This window comes from Labrus bergylta, chromosome 19, assembly GCF_963930695.1.
Source record: "Labrus bergylta chromosome 19, fLabBer1.1, whole genome shotgun sequence".
NCBI classification, from domain to species: domain Eukaryota; kingdom Metazoa; phylum Chordata; class Actinopteri; order Labriformes; family Labridae; genus Labrus; species Labrus bergylta.
In genome coordinates, this window is record NC_089213.1 from 15,111,711 (window position 1) to 15,133,902 (window position 22,192).

General features: G+C 41.1%; 1 protein-coding gene across 1 annotated transcript in view; it reads left to right on the forward strand.

The window, feature by feature from the left end:
- Window positions 1-22,192, forward strand: part of csmd2 (CUB and Sushi multiple domains 2) — a 90,884-nt gene that overhangs the window by 63,051 nt on the left and 5,641 nt on the right. Inside the window, exons 35-50 of the mRNA XM_065948158.1 lie at window positions 2,115-2,303; window positions 2,837-3,010; window positions 5,178-5,360; window positions 8,369-8,545; window positions 10,397-10,576; window positions 10,793-10,966; window positions 11,150-11,323; window positions 13,927-14,000; window positions 14,120-14,231; window positions 14,554-14,733; window positions 16,076-16,141; window positions 17,245-17,406; window positions 17,802-17,914; window positions 18,605-18,692; window positions 20,935-21,067; window positions 21,621-21,798. Of these exons, the coding sequence (XP_065804230.1) occupies window positions 2,115-2,303; window positions 2,837-3,010; window positions 5,178-5,360; window positions 8,369-8,545; window positions 10,397-10,576; window positions 10,793-10,966; window positions 11,150-11,323; window positions 13,927-14,000; window positions 14,120-14,231; window positions 14,554-14,733; window positions 16,076-16,141; window positions 17,245-17,406; window positions 17,802-17,914; window positions 18,605-18,692; window positions 20,935-21,067; window positions 21,621-21,780 (2,339 nt within the window). The 3' untranslated portion in view covers window positions 21,781-21,798. The remainder of the gene's footprint in view (window positions 1-2,114; window positions 2,304-2,836; window positions 3,011-5,177; window positions 5,361-8,368; window positions 8,546-10,396; window positions 10,577-10,792; window positions 10,967-11,149; window positions 11,324-13,926; window positions 14,001-14,119; window positions 14,232-14,553; window positions 14,734-16,075; window positions 16,142-17,244; window positions 17,407-17,801; window positions 17,915-18,604; window positions 18,693-20,934; window positions 21,068-21,620; window positions 21,799-22,192) is intronic.

Sequence of the window (22,192 nt, forward strand, 5' to 3'; positions counted from 1 at the left end):
TTTAAATAAGAGAAAAGAGTATTTGACTGCTTCATGCATAAGCAGGAAAGATTTTCTCCCAGACATACGCCTTAAATCTCTCCGCTCTAGTAGTGACATCATATTAGCATTGGCCTTGTTTCCACGCAGATGCTGACTGTGAGATGTATTTTGTGTGAGACTCTGTGTGTTTGTGTGTGTGTGGATGTGGGCGTCTGTTTGGATCGCACATTATCCTCACTGATGATGTGGAGACATAAGTAGCTTAGGGGTCTTTTTGTCAATCAGATTTATCACCTTAATTACAGCATTCGAGACATCTTTGGTGAGGCACGCTCTCCTGTCTGCCATGTACTTCCTCCCCTGAGTGGAAAGCTAGAAGTGCTGGGATGACATCCGCTTCATCCATCTCACCTTAGCCTTGGCTAAGCCAAATAATCTGCTTTTTCTTTTTTTAGAGGGAAAGAGAGTAGTGGATGGATGCAAAAGGCATAGAAAACAGAGGGGGTTGAGTAGGACAAAGGTAACGATTTCCCCAGTCCAGTTTAACTAAGACTGTGTTGCTTCCATCAATAATGCGGCGAGCAGGAAAGCACTGTCAGCCTGGCCAGTCTCCTATCCCTCTCTAATCAACACCACTTTGAGTCACAGACACGGAGCCACAACACCGCCTTCTTTGGATGACTCGTGTGTTTATTTGTTGTTCAGCAATAAAAAGCAAGAGCCACACGGTAGTAGAAAAAAAACACACTCAGACACACCACTTACTGTGCTGTAACTTGGCAGTAGTCCAGTAGGAGGATAGGTCGACCATGGTCCACACTTTTGAGTGGAACAGAGATGAATTACCTCGGCCCTTCTTCCCCTTTCACGTTTATTCTTTTTTTTTTTTTTTTTTTCTTTCATCCTTGTGCTTCCTCTCTCGCTGCCCACTGGGCAGCACACAAAAAAATGTACCAGGAGGTCGAACGTTTTAGATGACTGCTGGATCACTTTTGAGCCCCTCGTTGCCCGAGCACATTCTTTTCAAAGCTGAATTCCAAGCTTGGAAAGTCTTGCACTGAAGCGGCTCCAATGATTCAAATGCGCTTTGTAGTGTTATTATGCGGTAAGTTGTAAATGATGGCACCACAGGTCAGGGCTCCACTGGAAGAAATACATTATAATAGGTATTTTGGGGATGATTTAGATGTGCTGGCCAGCTTGGGAGCATGGAAATGAGAAAGCTTTTACGTGCATTAGCATACAATGGGTTCATTTTGGCAGTGGTAAAGGCATGATCATCGGGCAAGACTGGCAAGGCAAACTGAGGCATTAAGGCTGCATGGGCACTCCCACACAGTGTTTTAGAAGCCATTGCAGTTTTGGCATCATAGTACACATTTAGTTGTGGTTCACAGAACATAATAGAATGCAAGTGTTACTCACTGTTCTCCGACTCTGTTGAGGCAGTGTAAGGTGTCTTGTATCTGAGACACTCAAGATGGATCTCTGCTGGTTACATTCGTAGCCTGACATTCTGTCATGAATTTTAATATATTCTGCACCATCAGGGCTTCTTCCTCTCTAACTCTGTACAGCACCCCCCCTCGCCGTCCCTCGTTCCTCACTCATCCCTCATTCTCCCCTTCCCTAACTCCCTCCATCTGCTGCTTAACTGACATGGTGCCTCTTCTCCTGTGAGCTCCCCATCTATCACCATCTCTGCACCACAGCGGCCAGCAGGAGACTGGCTCTAATGAAGCAAATGTTTATTTCCGGAGTCCGCCTCCTACTTCATTTGGATTGGGGTGGATAGATGGATAAACTCTGGATGGCTGGAACATGTGGATTGTGAAGCGATAAGACAGAGAGAGTAGAAACAAAAACTAATTTTCATGTTCTCAGTGTGTAAGAGAGAGTCTCATGTCTGTATGAAATTATACCCTTTATTTTCATAATGAAAGAAAAAAAAACGTAAATATAATGTGGGCAGTTTTGAATATCATTTCATACCATATCAAATAAAACAATTCTCACAATAATTGAGAAATTCAAGTTTAAAAATATGTGTTCAATTGACCCTTTACTTAAAACACAAAATGTCCTTGTTTCTTTGTCTCCTAATCCTGTGCTGTCGTCATCTATTTCTCCAGTTGTGAACTGCACAGAGCCAGGCCATGTAGACAACAGCATTAGGCAGATACTGCCCAGTGGGCCGCATCGCTACAGCTTCCAGACAACTGTGTCGTACAGCTGTAACCCGGGCTACTACCTGCTGGGAACCAGCTCCATCTCTTGTCAGGGGGACGGTACCTGGGATCGCTCCCTGCCAAAGTGTCTGTGTGAGTACCGCATGGGCTCGGGGGTAATTGCTGCTGCATGATTAAAACTGCTTTAATTCAACTAACATTCTAAGGCTGAAAGACTAACAAGAAAAAATATGTCGAATTAAGAAAAGTAGGAAATTATCCATATTTAGGAAAGAGAAAATGCAAATGTTAAGCCCTTTCCCCATCACAATGACATAAATGATGATCCTTAAGTGGTTAATCTTTTCACCAACTTAACCATTTAGCAGCACTTCTTGGTTTGCTTCCATTCAAAGTAGGAAATCTGATTTTGCTTTTAAAATCTAACCAGGCTCAGTGTGAAAAAGTAATGAAGCATTCGGATGGAACTAGGTCTACCAATTAGCTGAGAAGTAAAAAAAAAAGTACAAATCCAACGTCACTCAACAGTTAACACTTTGATTAATTGGCTACTTTCAGTAAGTAACTACTGATGGATGTTTAAACCTTCTCTAGTACTAGTAGCCATTGGGTGATTTCACATGTTCATTTGTCTCCCTCTCTCATCTTGTGCTCTGATTGGACAGTGGTGCTGTGTGACCGCCCAAGCATGCCTCCCTACGCCCAGATCTCAGGAGACCGTCGGACAGTAGGCTCAGTTATCCGCTACAGCTGCATCGGCCAGCGTACTGTCATCGGCAACACAACGAGAATGTGCCAGCTGGATGGCCAGTGGAGCAGCTCGCCACCACACTGCTCCGGTATGGAAACCCAGATTTACTGAGGATTTAGAACGGTTCAACTGAAAATAACTGTTTAGTTCAGCCAATCATTGTAGTTGTTGGTGCAGCGTTCTTAGCCTTTTTGAAGCTATCTGCTTTCTGATATTATTATCAACACCCAGTCACCCTCATAATGCAAGGCCGACAAATAAAGTTTGGGTGGCAGCTGTTAGCAGGTAATAATTAAAGTAGATGGAACAAAGATGGAGCTGTCTGCCAGCTCCAGAGGCCTCAAGGGCAAAAAGAGTGTCCTCCATAAAACTGCTTTAATCCGCTCATAACAGGCTGAAAAACGGAGGCGCCTGCCCCTCCACTGGTTTATGAAGATATAGGCCCCCATACTCTTTCCGCTTACAGGGATTTGCTTCAGAGCCCTCATATTCCTAATACACTTGAGGAATGTGGTTTCAGAATGATGGTTTCAAGAAATGCACATTTAGATGGCCAAAATACAAAGAAAATACCATAAGATGTCACAAAGACACAATTAGACGGTGACAGAAACTCACAACCTACAGCACACATCAGGCCACACCGACAACCGGGCAGAAAACAAATAGTATGCTGACATTTTAAAGTGACATTGATGAACACTAGTTTTTCGAAAGAATTACCAAACTGTACGATCTAATGATATTTTCATTACATCTAGATATGTTTTGGGGTCTGTTAATTTGAAGGTAATGTGAGATCAATAGGTTGATTCATATGGCATCTACAATATTGAGTTGAAGGGGGAGCTGACCCCTTAGTGCTCTTAATGCTCCCAGATTAACGGTTATTTTAGGTCTCCAGTCTCTCCTGTAGCCTTGAGCTGACAGAGAGTGAAACCCTTCAGGGACTTAGTGAACAGCTTGAATATCAAGAAAGGGCTTGGTATAGGACAGCTGCTCTTCTGCATTGAAAGCAGTCAGTTGAGGTAAATCAGGAATCATATAAGGATGTGTTCCTTTAAGTACTGTGGAAGTATTCTGGACACATCCAACTGGAAATTCTGGAGCAGACCTTAAGGCCATGGAGGGATTAGAAATCCCATCTGTCCTGGGAACACCTTGGTGTTCCTTATGAGGAGCTGGACGACATCACTTGAGTAAAACAATGTGTGGACTAGTGATAATAATAATAATAACTTAGATTTATATAGCGCCTTTCATGAAACCCAAGGAGGCTTTACAAAGTGTGTGTGGGGCGGGGGGGGGGCATAATGGGAGACAACAAGAGACAAACAAATGAAGGACAAAGGAAGTGGGTGATCAGCTGGGGGGGAGTGTTAGATGAGACTGAATGCTTTGGTGAACAGGTGGTGTTTGAGGAGGTTTTTAAAAATGACTAGAGATGCAGCAGTGCAGATTTCGGCGGGGAGAGAGTTCCAGAGGGTGTGGGGGGCTGAGGCACTGAAGGCTCTGTCACCAAAAGATCGCAGTTTGATGTGGGGGGTGGGTAGCAGGCCTGTGGCTGAAGACCGCAGCTGTCGGGACGGGGTGTAGGGATGGAGGAGGTCGGTGAGGTACGGTGGTGCTAGACCATGGAGAGATTTGTAGGTGAGTAGGAGGAGTTTATGTTGAATGCGGGACTTGATCGGGAGCCAGTGGAGGTGAATGAGGGTGGGGGTGATTTGACTAGTGATTAAATAGCTAGCTCTAAAATCTAAACCTGGTGAACTGGTGAGAAATGAATGGATGGATAGTTTGATGGACTTGCTTGAGCAGTGATGAATGAACACGATGTGATCATCTAGTAACATGACAAAATAGGCCACCTGCTGAATAATGGATATTCCTGACTTTCTGAAAAGTGATGTTGACAACCACCTTGTCCAATGTCGAATAAGAGCAGTAAACAGCAGCAAGGAACAATTTGGGTTTATATTTTTAATATGGACACAAGTTCCAGTATATATGTTTGCCAAATGAAAACAAATCACATCCTATGTCACATTTTTCCGCCTGTAAAGTAAATAGATTTAACGCAATGTCATGTAAAAAGGAAGCTAGTCGAAATTGGTTTCCTGCCAGATGACAGTGGTCGGAGTGAGTAAAAACATCTTTCATGTGGAGAATACAACTCTCATGCATGCTTATAATGTCAATTAATGAGTATCATTTTGTCACAGATGTTAATTTTTTTGTAATTATCTCTTTTCCAGGTGAATCAGTCGGACTGTGTGGAGATCCAGGTGTTCCTGTACATGGTATCCGTCTGGGAGAAGAGTTCACAGTCAACAGTGTTGTCCGCTTCAGCTGTGAGCCTGGTTATATGCTGAAGGGTTCAGCCGAGCGAACTTGCTTTTCCAATGGGACCTGGCTCGGCACCCAACCTGAGTGTCATGGTAAGGAATATATGCATCGACTGTGTGAGATGTTCTATATCTGAATTATGTGGACTGGTTGGAGGGAACGCTCACACATAATCTTTTATAACAAGGTTGCACTTCTCTAAAAGATTGCAAGATTAAAAAGCTTGCATGAGAGAGGAGATTCTTAGGAACCAACGTAGTTTTGTCTCCCCATCTCTTATTCTTTACACTGATATTAGAGTGATCATTGGTTGACAGCACAAAGGTTATTTCTCCTGCCTATAAGGCCAAGTATGTTTACTGTACTATAGGTGTTATACTCCTTAAACCCTATGTGGTGTCAGCAGTTCTATTTTTTGATTTATTTTCCCCACTTATGAATGTTGGGGTCTGAGCTGAGGGTTGGATAAGATCAATAGGTAGATTACGTTGACTTCCATCACTGTGTGCTGAAGAAGTAGCTGAACTTCAGAAAAACTCTTCGGGATCAAAGTGAAGGGGCTGAGATATCAAGAAAGAGCAATGCTCTTCTGCATTGAAAGCAGTCAGTTGAGGTAATTCAGGAATCGTATAAGTATTCTAGACACATCCAACTGAAGACCCTGGAGCAGACCTAGAAGACCATGGAGGGATAAGAAATCCCATCTGGCCTGGGAAACCCGTTGGTATACCTTAAGATGAGCTAAAGGACATCACTGGAGAAAATAATGTTTTGATAACTGATTACTTTGTCGGCACTGCAGCCTGAATCAGAATAACTGGTGGGAAATGAATGGATGAATGGTTTGATGGACTTCTGCGGGAGCAATGATGAATAAACAGTATTAGACCATCATGTAACAATATGACAGGCCAGCTGGAGAGTTATGGCTGTGTAACTGAATTTGAAATTGTTCACTGAACTTCTCATGCACTTAAGCATAAATGACACACGAGTTTATGACCATATTCACGTTGATAACTTGTTTTCTTCCAAGCATTGTTTTTATTTCCTTCTCTCCTCCAAAGTTTTTGTAATCACTGCCTCTCCTTTAGTTTAACAAACTTGTTTTAGCTTGGATTTGAATTGTATTTGCAGCGGTGTTAAAGAACCAAATAATCCCCTTCAATTTGAGCAAATAGTAGCCTTAATGACTGTTTTAGAGAGTATAACCACTTTTTGCTAATGGAAATTTATCTTTCATCATTTCTCAATTTTGATGTCTTGTCAAAGCAAACTGATCTCAACAAATCCCCCTCTGAATTGCCGTAGTAAGCTTTCCTTCAGTACAAAGATTGTGGCTTATACTGATGAAGCAGTCACTAATTTTGCAATTAGCTGCTGCCTTCACAAACTGAATGAAAGAAATATCACCAATTTGCATGTGTTTGCAAATATGTTTAACAGTGAATGAGCAAGAGAGAATGGGTGACATTATCTGTTGATTCAACTCCATAAGGCTTTCAATTTTTTGCCTTCTGCAGCACTCATTCTTTCTGCTGCCAACACCTGAAAAAGCAGATTCCCTGAATGTGTAGTAGTCCGTGCATCCAATCAATATAGGTCTTAAGGCCCTCCACTGTTCCTTATTAATGCTGAGACAAGACTAAGACATTAAAAACAATAAAAAAAAAAAACAGAGTGCAGAGTGCTTTCAAACATCTTGCATGCCACAGCAAAAGTAAAATTGAATGAGCCTGCTAAAGATGATCTCAAGTGGTGATATTTTAAAAACACTTCAGTTTGAACAGTTTTGATAATATCCATAAAATTACCAACATGGATGTAGTCTGTTGCATCTGTTTAACATCAGCGTCAGTTGTTATTGGGTTTTACGTAACGCTAGTAATTTCATATATTAGAATTGATTCATTTTGTCTGCGCTTTAACCTTACATTTGAAAGTGCGTGATCTGCTTTCAGTTCTGTTCAAAGGTTTTTACTTGTCCCCCTGAAACATTAGAATCACAATAATCAGGCATAAACTTTCAGCTGCACTTATCCACCACCAAGTTGGCAAGTTCTGTCTGTAGTTACACTGTATTTCCCCTGCCGGTTTCTTACTCTCCATGAGCGCACGACCCTTTTCTTCTTATCTTTTTTACACAGTGTGTTGTTTGCAGAATTTCCATCCTGTTTCTCAAGCTGTGTTCAACTGTGCTTTTTTATGCGTAACTCCCCCTCTGCACTCACACACACCACCTCTGTACCTTGCCTCACGATGTCTTATTCCCTTTCTGGTGTATGGTATGCCCACTAGCTGAGGTTGCCCACCTGTTCTCTGTTGGCACAGACTTCAAGGGCCAGGCCACATCTGGTCATTAGGGGAGGGTGAAGCCCACAGGGCTCTAAGGGCCCCGGGCAAGCTGGAGACTGTAATGAACAGAAGCAGTGCTGCCGGCCGGCAGACACCTAGGGGATTTCTGAGCAAAGGATATGTCCATCAAAGTAACTTAATGAAGTAGGACGTAGGAGAAGATGATGAGTGGGGAAGTTGTGTGGGTGGATGAAAACCAGAAGTAAAGGAACAACAAACCAGACACAAAAAGGAGAACAGAAGGCATGACACAGACAAGAAAACAGCATTAAGTTGACTTTACAGAATAGACGTACTGTATTTTATAAATACATTGTATTACAGTCGGTGTAAGGATTTATTTTCAGAAAAATATACTTGCTATGATACATGGAAAACACAAAATGCAATCCCCCACAATTATGTCGGGTGGTTGATTATAACTGATCAACTTTCAAGAAAATAATGAGTTTAAAAACTTGTATTTACCACCAAATTGACCAAACAAAAAAGAGAAACATTACAGGCATTTAGGGTGGTAGTTGGACATTTAGAATTAAAAAAATATATATTTAAATTTAAAAACTCTAATTCAGACTGAATCTGCACTTAGCTCGTCGAAACATAACCCTTTGACCATTACTCTTCTCTCTGATCTACCCTAGACACACATTACTATCCAACACGTACTCCCATGGTGACTGTGGATCAGTCTGTAAATTAATAATACTGAATCCTTGTCTGCTGTGCTCTCTTTGTTTCTCAGTGATCTCTTGTGGAAACCCGGGAACCCCGAGGAACGCCCAGATCTTGATCCACGATGGCCTAACATTTTCCAGATCCATTACCTACACTTGCAGGGAGGGCTACTACTCCACTGGACTGCTCACCCGACACTGCACTGTTAACGGAACCTGGACAGGCAACATGCCTGAGTGCTCTGGTAATTAAAGTCTCTCACAGGGAGAGGCCAGTGGTGTTTATTTGTACTGGAACATCAGTTTACATTTAAGAACTTAGGAAAAAGTATTGACAAAAGCACAACACACAACTAGGCTCTATAGAGTAACATTTATTTAACAGTTATATAATGCAAGAAATTTCATAGAATAGGAGAAAATACAGGGGTCCATGGAGGTAATGCATATATATTGTTATGCTAGATTTTACTTTTTTTTTTCTTCTCATACATGACTGATCCCTGGCTGTATAGAAGGACATTTGTAGAAGGCATGGTCCACTGAAAAAAACATCCCTTTATCATGATGCCTCACAAAAGCCACACAGCTGCTTTTCACAGCTGAGAGACCCTGGCAAATAGAGGTCACCAAGAGAACGAGTTTCTTTTGAATAGAGAGGATAAAAACCCTAAGCAGCCCCAAAAGGGTTCCAAGACTATGTAATCCATAGTAGTGAAAGGGTAAATGTTGACAACAAATGTCGCTAAAAGACCTTTATAATTCCATGAATGTGTGAATTGGAGCCCTCCTGATGATTTTTCTCCCCGTTCTATTAAAGGCTTACTGCTAAATGGACCTAATAGTGAGATTTTTGTAGTGTATACCCAATATAGTTGAAACGTACACCAACCCAGACATTATATTTTCATACATTATCATGATCCAATGTTTATGATGTTGTAGGAAAAATAGACTGTTAGCCTTTGACTATCACAGAACAATGGTATGCAATAGGAGGAATTATGTCACTGCATCTCTGCTCTTTAGGTTGTTTTTTCATGACACAAATTCCTAGATAGACATTGTAGCGCCAGGCGGCACAGTCTTAACAGCCCAGTGGGAAATGTAAGTGCTTGCTCAGTCAAGGGGGAGACACTACACTTCCTGTTACCTTGCCCTAGTGGGAGTTTCACTGGAATGTTGGTCATATGAATTCAATAATTCTTTTTTTTTTTTTGGTCCCAAGGCAACTGGAACAGCGCAACTTGTCTTTCTGTGCCCTTTTTTTTTTTTTTCCCATCTCACACGTTTCAGCAGTGTTGAGCTATGAAGCTGCTGAGTCACACACTGGAATTACCTCTGTTGTTACTCACTCACACTGCCCCCCCCCCCCCCCCCCCCCCCCCCCCCCCCCCCCCCCCCCGCAGGACTTCAAGTATAATCAAGGAGAAATGTCATCCATTGTGGAGCTTTAGGGAGCTACTGTACAAGATTTATCACAAGGTTTAGTCTTTGTGTAGTTCAAAGCTCTGAACTGGAGACAATCAAAGGACAGTTCCTTCAGAGACAACAATTGATGCTGTTGAAGAGTCAGTTCCATAGAAAGTGATTTTTTTTTACATTTACTGTTTGATACATCATCTAAAACTGGTTTTCTATTAATGAATCGCCTGCCTCTTACCAAAGGTGCACACCTACTATGTAGCTTTTCAGACAGTTAAGTTGTTTTTACAAGGTAAACTGCTCATTTACTCTGAGGCTTTGTTGATTGTACAATTTTAAAAAGTTTGTTTTACTTGCTTGAATTTCATCTTTCATCAAGTATGTGACATTGATCGCCTGCCTTATAGAGTACAATTAAATACAAAACAAATTGAAACATCGACTCTCATGACTTGGAGATGATGCACATGTGAACTGTATGAACTTTTCCTTTGATTTTTTTCTTCTCCTTTTACCCAAACAAATAGCCTCTGCATCTCTGTCCTTGGGTTCAACTCTGTGTGTTGAATAAAATAAGACATTAGTTTTTGTTGTGTTTTTTAATCCTTTTTTTCATAGTGCTTTTTATCCTTTTTTTCATAGTGCTTTTTATCCTTTTTTTCGTACTCCAGTAATCAACTGTGCTGACCCTGGAGTACCAGCTAATGGGCTGAGGCTGGGCAATGATTTCAACTACAACTGCACAGTCAGTTTCCAGTGTGCTCCTGGTTTCAACATGGATGCTGACCGAGCCTCCACTCTTATCTGCACCAAGGACCGCACCTGGAATGGCACCAAACCTCACTGCAAAGGTAAAGTTGTTAAGGATAACATGAATGCCAAAGCAATTTAAAGCTAGATCCAAATGATGGTAGAGGAAAATAATAAGTGATAATGGAGGACCTGTTGTTGTTACAAACGTAGTTACCTTACATCACTGCAATACTTTAAGCCAAAAATGTAACTTATCTTATCGTTTAAACCAAAATGTATAGACCATGAGTTCCTGCCTTGTTGTCTCCTTGTAGCGATCGTGTGTGGTCCACCACCTACCATCCCTCAAGGACAGGTTGTCGGTACAGACTTCACCTGGGGCTCTAGCATCAGCTACTCTTGTAACCAAGGTTACCAGCTGTCCCTTCCCACTGTGTTAACATGCCAGGGCAACGGCAACTGGAGCGGAGAGAAACCCCAGTGCTTCCGTAAGTGGCACCACACTGGAATGACTAATTACATTACACGTCATTGGCATTCTGCTGACATTTCCTTCACACATGTACAGTGTCTATGTCCCCTTGTGTGACATTTCAAAACCACAACTTCATTAGTGTGTCACCTCAAATTTCCCTGGTTCTTTCTTTCCTCCGTCTGTCTTATCTGTGCAGCGGTGTTCTGTGGAGACCCCGGTATGCCAGCCCAGGGGAGGAGGGAGGATCGGGGATTCACTTATCTCTCCTCTGTGTCCTTCTCCTGCTACTCTCCCCTCATCCTGGTGGGCTCTACCAGAAGATATTGTCAGTACGATGGCACCTGGAGTGGCACACAGCCCTCTTGCATTGGTAAGCTAACTGTTTGTTACTCAGTATAGAGTAACGTTCAATCAGTTTGACTTCAGTACTTGATGTAATAATCAAAGCAATGGCATACAGGTCGCGGTAAGGTGGTTCTTGGCAAAAAATGGTCTTAGTTAAGCTTTGTATTGGCTGGTTTGCATTCTGCTTCAGTATTGTTTTTCTTGTGAGTCCTGTTGACTCTCTGCATTCAACAAATAATGCATGCAAAAACCATTTGACCCAGCCAACAAGCTTCATTGATTTTGTTTTTCAATTTGATTTCTTTAATTAATTAAAGCAGCCCAGGACATCTGTTTTTCACCTATTGAAGCGTAGCCCCAGGTTCAGTCAAATCGTTGTGGACACAATATGGAGAAACTTTAGGTCTGGCAATGCCTGACTGCAGACTGCCTGTTTTACCAGAATATCAACAGGCAAGCTGTGCTTTGTAACATCAGATCCCATCTATCCTGTCTAAGTTTTGAAACTTCCTGATTCCCCAACCATACCACCCAAAATACTGCACCATTGACCCGTGCATAAACACACAAAAATGAATTATGTTAAAGTGACAAACATTTTTGTAAGTACTGCTCCCTTAACAGTTTTCATGAGATCAACCCCAGTATCAAACTTTATACTTTTGTTTTTCCTTTTTGTCATCACTAGTATTGCTCCTTCCTGTGATTAAGACTGTAGGTCTACTGTGGTATTTAAAGTGCTATAAAATATGCACATATGCCAACAAAAGATCCAATAAGAGTCTGTACATCAATTTATTATAGCAAAAAAATCTCTTGGAACTACTTTACCTGTGAATAATTTATCAGCCACTTTGTTTTAGCACGATTAAAAATCCCGAGTGTCTGGAATGTGGGAAAGGTCAAACCAAGATCAGTGAAATTTAATCTGTTAGCCTGTTTTGAACATTTTAGTACATTTCATTACAGTTGGATCACCCCTAGTTGTACGAATTGCATGTTATCTGCGGATTGATGGAAAAGTTATCAGCATTATGTGAAATAAATGTATTTTTAAAAGCCGCCAAATCCCAAAGAGAACAAAGCAGTTTAAGTAGCAGGTACCATGAAGGTCTGCTGTACAAATGGGAAGACAAGTCAGCCTTTTCAAACTTATTTTTTTGGGGGGAGGGAAATCGTCTTTCACACATGATGGGGTCATTAAGCCTTGATATTTCGTTGGTATGGTTGTTTTGTTTCATTAGTTCTCATCATGTCTGTATTAATAATGCAGGTATCAGCTGGTGGCTGTGTATAATATCAATCAGAAACTTCATGTTAGTAACGTTACAGCATGTTGTAGTTTTTGTCGCTGTAAATTTACCCAAATCAAATACTGTGTTCCGGGGGCGCTGATGGTGCACTGGTTAGAGCGTGCGCCCCAGGTATGGAGGCTGTGGTCCTCCAAGCGGGCGGCCCAGGTTTGTATCCCACCTGTGGCTCCTTTCCCGCATGTCATTCCCCACACTCTCTTTCCCTGATTTCCAGCTCTATCCACTGTCCTGTCTCTCCTTTTAAGGCACAAAGTGCCCAAAAGTAAATCTTAAAAAAAATAAATCATACTGTGTTCCATCCAAAAACAAGCGCTGTAGGAGCGGCCTGTTCACTCACATCTGTTAAATGATTGGTGTGTGTATGCTACCTGTTTAACATTGTAAAAGTTCATGTGATAATTATTTTTTGTAGATTACAGCTAGTTTGAGAAGAAATATTGAATTGTTTTGTTTTTTAAAATTGATGTCGCTGATAATTGATTTCAAATGCTGTTCTTGAAATGATGCAGAATTTTATACAACTGTCTGTTGTACTCAGATTTTATAAAGCGCTTTCCAAATAAAAAGGGGCGTTTAGGTTTATCTTACTGCTTCTTTTGTTATTAATGGAAATTTAGTTATATATACTTCTATTTGGCCAACCTGAAAAACAATCCCATCCTGACAAAAGTATGTGATCCAATCCAATCCAAACTGTGAAGTTTGAGATCCACTGCACCACGTTTGGGCATGTCGTAGGACCTTAGGATATAATGAAGCTGGTTAATCTGTGCTGTTGGCCGTAAATAGAATTAAATCTAAAGAAGGCTCCTTGTTTGTCTTAAACCAAAGCCAATATGAGCAAAACATGAGCAACAGCAGTTAGAATGTAAAATTAAGTTGTAAAATAACAGTTGTTGGTATAAGAAGAAGAATACAAGAAACACATTTTTACTAAATGTCTGTCTGTCTGTCATCTGGTTGACAGGGTGTGTGGACTGGTGAGTCCAGAGGGTGTATCATTGTGTTATAATCTCCCCTCAGCGGGGATAGAGAGTGGATTCAGATAACCAATGAAAGACTTTGTGGGATTTGTTTCGGTTGTTGTATGCTGGCTCACATACTGTATGTGTACTGTGCATACAAGCGTTTGTTTGTGTGTATGTTTGTCTGCACATAGTTATTCAACAGTCAGAAATACAATCCAGATCTGTGAAAAAGTAATTTCCATACAATGTCTCCAAGGTGATAATTCATTTTGTTGTTGGTGACATGTAAGTGGAGCTTGCTTCAACTTAAGAGTATAAATCACATAAAGGATGTGTATGTGTTTCAGATCCCACTCACACTACTTGTGGAGACCCTGGCATTCCTCTCTTTGGAAATCAAAACAACAGTCAAGGCTATCAAGTAAGAATTTAAGCAATCGAGTGTAACAATTGCAAATGATTAGACTGTCCCTTCTGAATATTCTTTCTGTTATGTCAGATGTGTGTGCTCATCATGCTCTTGTATGTGTGTCCCGACAGATCAGCAGCACTGTGTTCTTCAGCTGCAGAAAGGGCTATTTACTCCAGGGCTCGATTTCTCGCACTTGTCTCCCCAACCTTACTTGGAGTGGTTTTCAGCCTGAGTGCATTGGTAAGTACTCAGACTTCTTGTGTTAAAGAACAAATATCTATAGCAAGGTATGTTTAAGTATGAATATGCATAGTAAAGTGGGAAACATAACCTAGGGTTCAGAAGTGAATGCAAATGTTGCAATTCCTCAAAGTACGATGCCTACACTGTTGTCTACATATGATCTTCCTTGATTCTTTTCAACTTTTTGGTGGTACATTTTTTCTTTAGAATTTTCTCCTCTGCTCCCTCTGCAGATTCATCTCCTCCATCTGACCTGTGTCTCCTCCAACCCGCTTCTTCTTTGGTGTCTTTAATCTTTTCTGTTCCTCTCTTTGTCCAGCCCACCATTGCAGCCAACCAGAGCTGCCAGCCCAGTCTGATGTGAGAGCCATTGAACTGCCATCCCTTGGCTACACGCTGATCTATACATGTCAGCCTGGCTTCTACTTGGCGGGAGGATCAGAGCACAGGACATGCAGGTCTGATGGGAGCTGGACTGGGAAACAACCTCTCTGTGCAGGTATAAATATGGTTGCATTACATCTATAATGGGATGTAGGGAAATACATCATGTGAAAAAAAATGCAAAGGCACAAACACACACATAGACATTAAGAAAATGTTAGACACTACAGATGTAAGCGCATGACCAACCACTTTCCAAGGCAAGTGCGTAGATGTTTAGAACACTTTAGGAAAAATCTACTCAAATAAATAATGTGCTGTTTCCATTACTAGTGTTTATTGAATCAACTGGGCTTTGTAATGGTGCATGATTCAGTGGTGACTCAGGTTGGGAAATTGGGGAATCAGCTAATGTTGATAAACAGTTCTGTTAACGCTTGCTTATTCTAAGGCACATGCCAGGCTTGAATGGCCCATCCATCACACAATAACAGTGCATGGAATCACACACGCAGACACACAAGCTCGGAAACATTAACGAGCGTGCAAAACCTGATTAGGCCAATGCTTCTCATTGATTAGGTTAGCAGAAGTACCTCTTATAAATGGTGAGGCAGTGTTAACAAGGTCTTGCAGACAAATAGACTGCCATTAAGACACCCCCAAGCATTGGTCTAAATACATACAGGGAAAAAATAGAGTCATCGACTCACAATTATCTAGGATAGATGAATGCTAATGGGTTAACGAGAGAAGAATGACTAAAGAGAGATATCCGTTTGATGTATTCCATGCCCAGCCGCTGCTAAAATATCGAGGGTGATGGGTATTTTAACAGCTGTGTCATTAAGAGTGAAGGAAAGAGAGAGAACAGGATATTAACAGCACCTGTGGGTGCAGGGATGGAAGGGCGGCTCAAAAGACTGGCAGCTAATATAGTGCAGGGCTGTGGGAGTGTGTGTGCATGTGTTTGCTTGTGTCTGTATACATTTATACGAGGTGATGTCTGTGCCCATAAACTACCATCAGTATACCTGTCTTTGTTTGTATTTTTGTGTAAAGCCCTCCTTGCTCTGTTTGCCTGTGTGGGTGTATGTTTACTACTGTGGCGTGGTCCTGAGGCCCCGTGTGAGCAGTAAGGCATTATTAAAGTGTTCTCCCTGAAGCAGAGCGGCTGTGTCTCTGACATAGCCGTAGCCCCCACGGGGGACAACTGAGCTGCTCTTTGATGCATGAGTCAAGTCCTGTCGCTGGCAGCTCTCACTCAGGCGACTGCAGGGGTTGTGAGTTGTGGAGGTAGACATGAAGAGCTGATGGTGATATCCTCTCATGGCAATTACCTCGGAGCTGTTGTGTTAAAGGAGGAAATTGTATTTTTTATTATCACCTCCTAAGGCTTGCACCTCACCTGTTTACAGGACAAACTTGTAAATTGTGTTTTTTTTTTTTTTCTTCAGCTGATAACCGCCCAAGTGGTAAGAGCCCAGTGGGGACAGTGCAAGAGCCACCCTCCAAATTACCAGGTAAGACAGGCCCTTCTTATATTTTAAGATGTTCTAACTGAAATGTATTTCAGATACATAGTTGTTTTCTATTAAAAACTATGATTCTTGTACAGAGTCCAAAAGCATACAAGGACATTTGTCATATCACTCCCGTCCTCAAAGCACTCTAGTGGCTCCCATTGCAATACAGAATTACCTTCAAAATCATTTTATTAGTGCATAAAGCACTCAATGGTTCAGCTACCAGTGTATTTCTGACCTGCTCACTTACTATGACCCAACCCCGGCCCTCAGGTCATCAAGTGAAGGTCTTTTAGTCATACCCAGAATTAGATCAAAGGCCAGAGAGGGGGCCTTTAGTTACTGTGATCCTTTTCTCTAAAGCGAACTACCTGCTTACCTGAGGGTCCATCACTACTGTCTCTACTTTTAAAGCTAAACTCAAAACCTATCTACTCTCCCAAGCATACAAACAGTTACTCTGTGTGTGTGTGTGTGTGTGTGTGTGTGTGTGTGTGTGTGTGTGTGCGTGTGTGTGTGTGTGTGTATTTTGATTTCTGTATCTTATTCATGACTTTGGGAACAATTTTTAATTATTGTATTCCTATGTCTTTAACATCTATGTACAGCATTGAGCTTACCTGTGATGAAATGTGATTTATAATTACAATTGCTAACTGCTAATACGGTTCTCAATAGAACTCTGAGCATAAAATAAAACTTTATCAATCCTGAAGGAAAATCTAATACCAGATTTCTAAAAAAAATTACAGTACAAATGAGTAACACAAAAGATCATCAAATACTACTAAAGTTGAAAGTAAAACGCGAAGTGTATGAGAGTAAAATACATATAATCTGTCCTGAAAAGATGAATTTAGGATTACTTTTATTTGTATTCACGTATGGTTCTCTGGTATCATACTAACTGTTTGTATCATCTTAGAAAATCATTTTTTGTGTTATAGCCTTACAACTGCTTACTCACACCCCTGTTTGTGAAAAAACCCCTGCTGTTCAGCTTGAGGGAATAATTTAACAAGCAAAGTAGTCCAGCACAGTATAGTAAACTAAACCCTGCTGTCTTAGCCTCCTGTGTTCACACTCTTTGTCTCTGTCAGTCCCAGGTGGCGTCTTTGCTAAGAACTCTCTCTGGAGGGGATCCTATGAGTACCTGGGGAAGAAGCAGCCGGCTATGCTAAGCATCACTGCCTTTGAACCCTTCAGCAACCGGGTTAACGGGACACTCATCGACCACAGCGGAGTGGAACTCAAACTAGCTGGTTGGTGCACAGGCAGTAGAACAGACAATTCAAAAAGCAGAAACACACATGTCTTTCAGGGTTGGAAATCCGCACCAACCAGATGCAGGGTTTTTTTTTTTGGCAGTGTCGGGTGAAATTGTCCACATTGGTGCTTATATTATTATTTTTATATATATATAACATATAATATATAATATAATATATATTTTATATATATATATATATATATAATTTATACTGAGTGAAGCGTTGTGTTTATTGTGTAATAAATGAACAAAATATTTATGTTTTTGTTCATGGTAGAATTTTTATTATTTGTATGTATGTTATGAATGTTTTATCCTTTTTCAAGCAATGCAGACTCTGTTCCAAAAACTAACTGTAAGCCGCTCTTTTTTTTCTTCTTCTTGTAGGCACTTATAAAAGGGAGGAAGCTCAGCTGCTGCTTCAGGTCCACCAGATCAGAGGCCCTGTGGAGATCTTTGTCAACAAGTTCAAAATAGATAACTGGGCCTTAGATGGACATGTAAGTACAAGTCCAGGGTCAGATCCAATATGTGAACCCCTCTTTGTAACTGCAAAGGTGTTACATCACAGACACACACACCTTTTATTGTGAAATATGCTTCAGCACACATACACGCTAACCTTGTCACTCTGGGGAGATGGAAGGCCCACCCAGAGTTTTCTCTTTAATTAAAATGTCAGTTAAATCATTGCCTGGTAATCAGGACTCGACAGACCCCCTCCACTCCTCTCCCACATTATCCCCGAACCCCAGACACCTCTAATGCTCACGTACTCAAGATATAATTAAAAAAGCAGGTCACAGTGTAAGTGTGTGCGCTGCTGAATAGTGGTTTCGCGTGCATGTTTCACAAGCCCAACAGCACACTGGTGTTTTCGTACATGCAGTGAGTTTTTCCCCCTTGTGTAACATGCTTGCGTGTGTGAGTGTGTGAGTGTGTTTGTGGCGTGTCAGAGCGTGTTGATGTTTGTCCTCTTGAGCAGAAAAACGTCACATTAAATGTCAGCTATAAGAGTGCCTCTCAGCTCCTTTGACATGATATTTCATTTTCCGCGTGCACCAGCTGCTGACACTTTGATGATACGCTCCTTTGTAAAGCCTAGATGTGACACATAAAGTGTCTGTCTTCCGTTCCTCTCTGTCTCTCTCTCTGTCTCTCTCTCTCTCTCTCTCTCTCTCTCTCTCTAGGTGTCCTATATCGCTTCATCCAACTCCTTTGTGTACCAGGGATTTGTCAGAGGAAAAGGCTTTGGCCAATTTGGTCTCCAGAGACTGGGTAAGTGAGCTGACCACTCGGTTATAGAAACCAGTGTGAGCATATGTTCCCTTGGGGGATGACAGTCTTTTTTTTATGTGTCTTGATTTCTATCATAAAATCAAATCTATCACTTACAATGTGTGCGGCATCCTTAAGCTTAGCAGCAAGTGCTTTCAAAGCATGCATTTGCTGTGTTGAATTTATCATTTATTTACTTTGACAAATCTGAAACAATTTCAGTAAATGTGGCTTTGAGAACCCTATAGAGAGGCAAACGCAGTTCACAAACATGAATTATAGTCAAGCACATGCACACACAACACAGCTTCACAAAGTCTTTCCTCTGGGAGTTTGTGGGTAGTGTGTTGATGCCTGTGGTGTCATTGCCATATCAAGTAAACTCACATCTCTTTGTTTTGATACAGTAATATCCTCCTTTCTCTGCTGTGTGTCATTCTTTGTTTCCTGCAGCAGCTTCGGCTCTGCTGCTACTGCTACTTCAAAGAGTTGTTTATTTTATTTTTATTTTCTTTCTCAAAAGGCTGCAGTTCCATCCATCTATTCTGCTTCATGTTTCTGACCTAGAAATACAAAACCATGTGATGCTCCTCACTGGGATTTTTGTTTCATTTTGTATACAGCAAATCTGTACATCCACTCTCTATGGAGGTGAATTGCTGCTGCAGTCAAGCAGATGTGTTTGTTGGATATGTTTTTTTTTTTTGGGGGGGGGGCTTTTTTCCCCCATGGTTTGATGCATTGCAACTGAAAACACTCCCCACTCTTCTGTGTGAACTAAATAAAGCACACGTAGAGGAAGGAGGTAGAATCAGTAGGACTCTCTCTGCAGATGTGGATGTGCCTTTTAATTGGTGCATTTTAAATTGATGCTGGAACTGACTTGGCTGGTCACAATGCTAGTTTACTGCTGCCACCCACTGTTCCAATGCAGTGAAAAAGGATGATCCAAGTTGAAACTTAACCAAGTGGGATTGTAAAATAAAAAAAAACAACTGTGATATATGTTCTAAGAAGATTTTTTTTAATGTATTTCTTACTCCATTTGTGACACAGATCTCAGAAAATTGAATCCATGCAAACACATTTAAAGCAGTTAACACAAGAGACACTGCTTCTTACTGTTTGTTAACGTTAATGCTGTTTCTGATGACAGGTTTCACATGAATTTAGTCGATTTTTAAAAGCAGAGCCCAGATTGGATGTGCTTTCATACTGGCAGTGAGACAGACTATAGAGCAGGAGTGTAGTTATAAAAATAGATCACATATGAGCAGGAAGGAGGAACTGACCGATTTGAAATAGGTGTTAACACAGATTAAGCACATGTATGCACGGGGATGGTTCTGTGGACATGGTGAAAGTGGATATGAAAATCTGCTGTAATGAGCGAGATGCTTGTACAGCAGGTGCAGAGTCTTCTCCCCTCCCCCCCCCCCCCCTCTCCATCCTGCCTCAGCTCACACTGATTGAGCAAACAGCTCTTTATTAATACAGAGGACTGGGGCTGGTGCCAGGGCATTCATGTGTATGTGTGTCTAAGTGTCTATGAGAAAAAAGGCATGCGCACCTTGGAGGTGGGCTTGACGTCTTGGAACCAATCCTACTCAATTTGTTTAGGATTCTGTGTTTTGTTCTGAGCTCAGCAGTGTCATAGCGGCGACTGCATTTCACCTGTGTGGATGTGTTGGTGTGTTTGTTTCTGTGCTTGCGCTCATGCAGCAGGGGGTTGATTGGCAAACACCACAGGGCCAACTAATTGAATTCCTTTTCTGTTTGTCAGTCGTCCTTTATTGGAGGATTTTTGGCATTCTGTGGCAAACAGGTGCGCTGTTGCTCCTCCACTGGAGCCGTTTTTGAGACGCACACCTTCATAAATAATGTAATAAATCTGACTTCATAGCTTTTGGCCTTTAGTGTCAGTCATTAAGAGTCATTGTAAGAATAAAGAAATGTGACGTTCCCAGGGGGTAAATTATTTTTTTTAAGTATTCAATAAAAATTAATTTAGATATCTATTTAGATATCTTCAGCAAACAAGTCATTTGATTTCACTTTTTCCTGTTTTATTTGTATTATATTATTACACATTCTTGGAAGAGGATGAAATCAATCATTTAGATACTTTCTTAATTCATTAGTCTCCTTCTTTTTCTTTGATTATAATGTTTGCTGCTGAAGTAACGTTGCACTCTTGATGCTTAAATAAATACATCTCCTTGTCTTCTTTGTTTTCCTGCAGAGAGTTTAGATCCGAGCAAAGACAACCCCGGCTACAACTTTGCGTCAAACAGCAGTTCAGTGGCAGCAGCCATCCTAGTGCCTTTTATAGCAATGATCATTGCAGGCTTCGCTCTGTACCTCTACAAGCATAGGTAAGGTTCACACAATTTGTATACTATATTTTACACTTCTCATTATTGTCATTATGTATAATAAACATTAAAACAGCTTTAATTCACCTCTGCAAGTTATCTCTCTTAATCAACTTAGATAAATTATCTTCCACCTGACGAATACATTTACATAATTTTGATGCATTCAACACATTTAGATATTTAGAATGTGGACTTCAGGCCATGTCAACATCTGCACTTTCTAGATAAGAATGATTCCACTGCCTAGAAAACTGGCACTGAAACATGCGACTGAGTTGGCATCTTTGATAGATCGTCTCGCACACTAAGCTTTCACATAAAAATGGTGGGGTGTTGCTTTATATGATTCTCCCTTCATCACAAAGCCAAAAGCCAAATCCTCATCTGTTTCTAATCCACGGGTCAAGTTACAGTAAAATGATTGATTGATCGCAAAACGTTTCAACTATAAAGATGACAAGTATGTCTGCCTTAGGTTGATAAACTGTATTATCAGATCCTAGTGTAAGTGAACTCATAGTTTATTATGTTGTTGATTTTTTCATTTTAGAAGAAGACCCAAAGTCCCCTTCAATGGTTACGTGGGCCATGAAAACACCAATGGACGAGCTACGTTCGAGAACCCTATGTATGACCGCAACATCCAGCCCACTGACATCATGGCCAATGAGACAGAGTTCACAGTCAGCACAGTGTGCACAGCCGTATAGCAACCGCTTCCTCCTGAGGTAAGTCTCACGTAAAACCAGGTCAAATGGACTAATCATAAAGCACTTGAAGTAACAGGCATCCTTGTATGCACATTTCTCTGAAAGTAGATGAAGTTATAAGCTTGTGGCTAGCTTGCGCTAATCACACTTCCAAGGTGTCAAAACTGCTGAAGCAACAAGACGCACATTCAGCATCCAGTTTCAAAGTTTTCCTGAGGATAAAAAAAGCTGTGATTAGATTTTTTTTTTCCTTCTGTGGTTCCTTTGATCTGTTGCTCATACTTGACTTCCGTTTGGTTTGTTTAAACTTCTTTAAAAAAAAAAGCTAGAACATGATTTTTTATTCATGTAAAAGTGATGATGGTTTTACATTAATGCTTATGTGTTCTCTTCTTTGTGATTCCCCTCATCA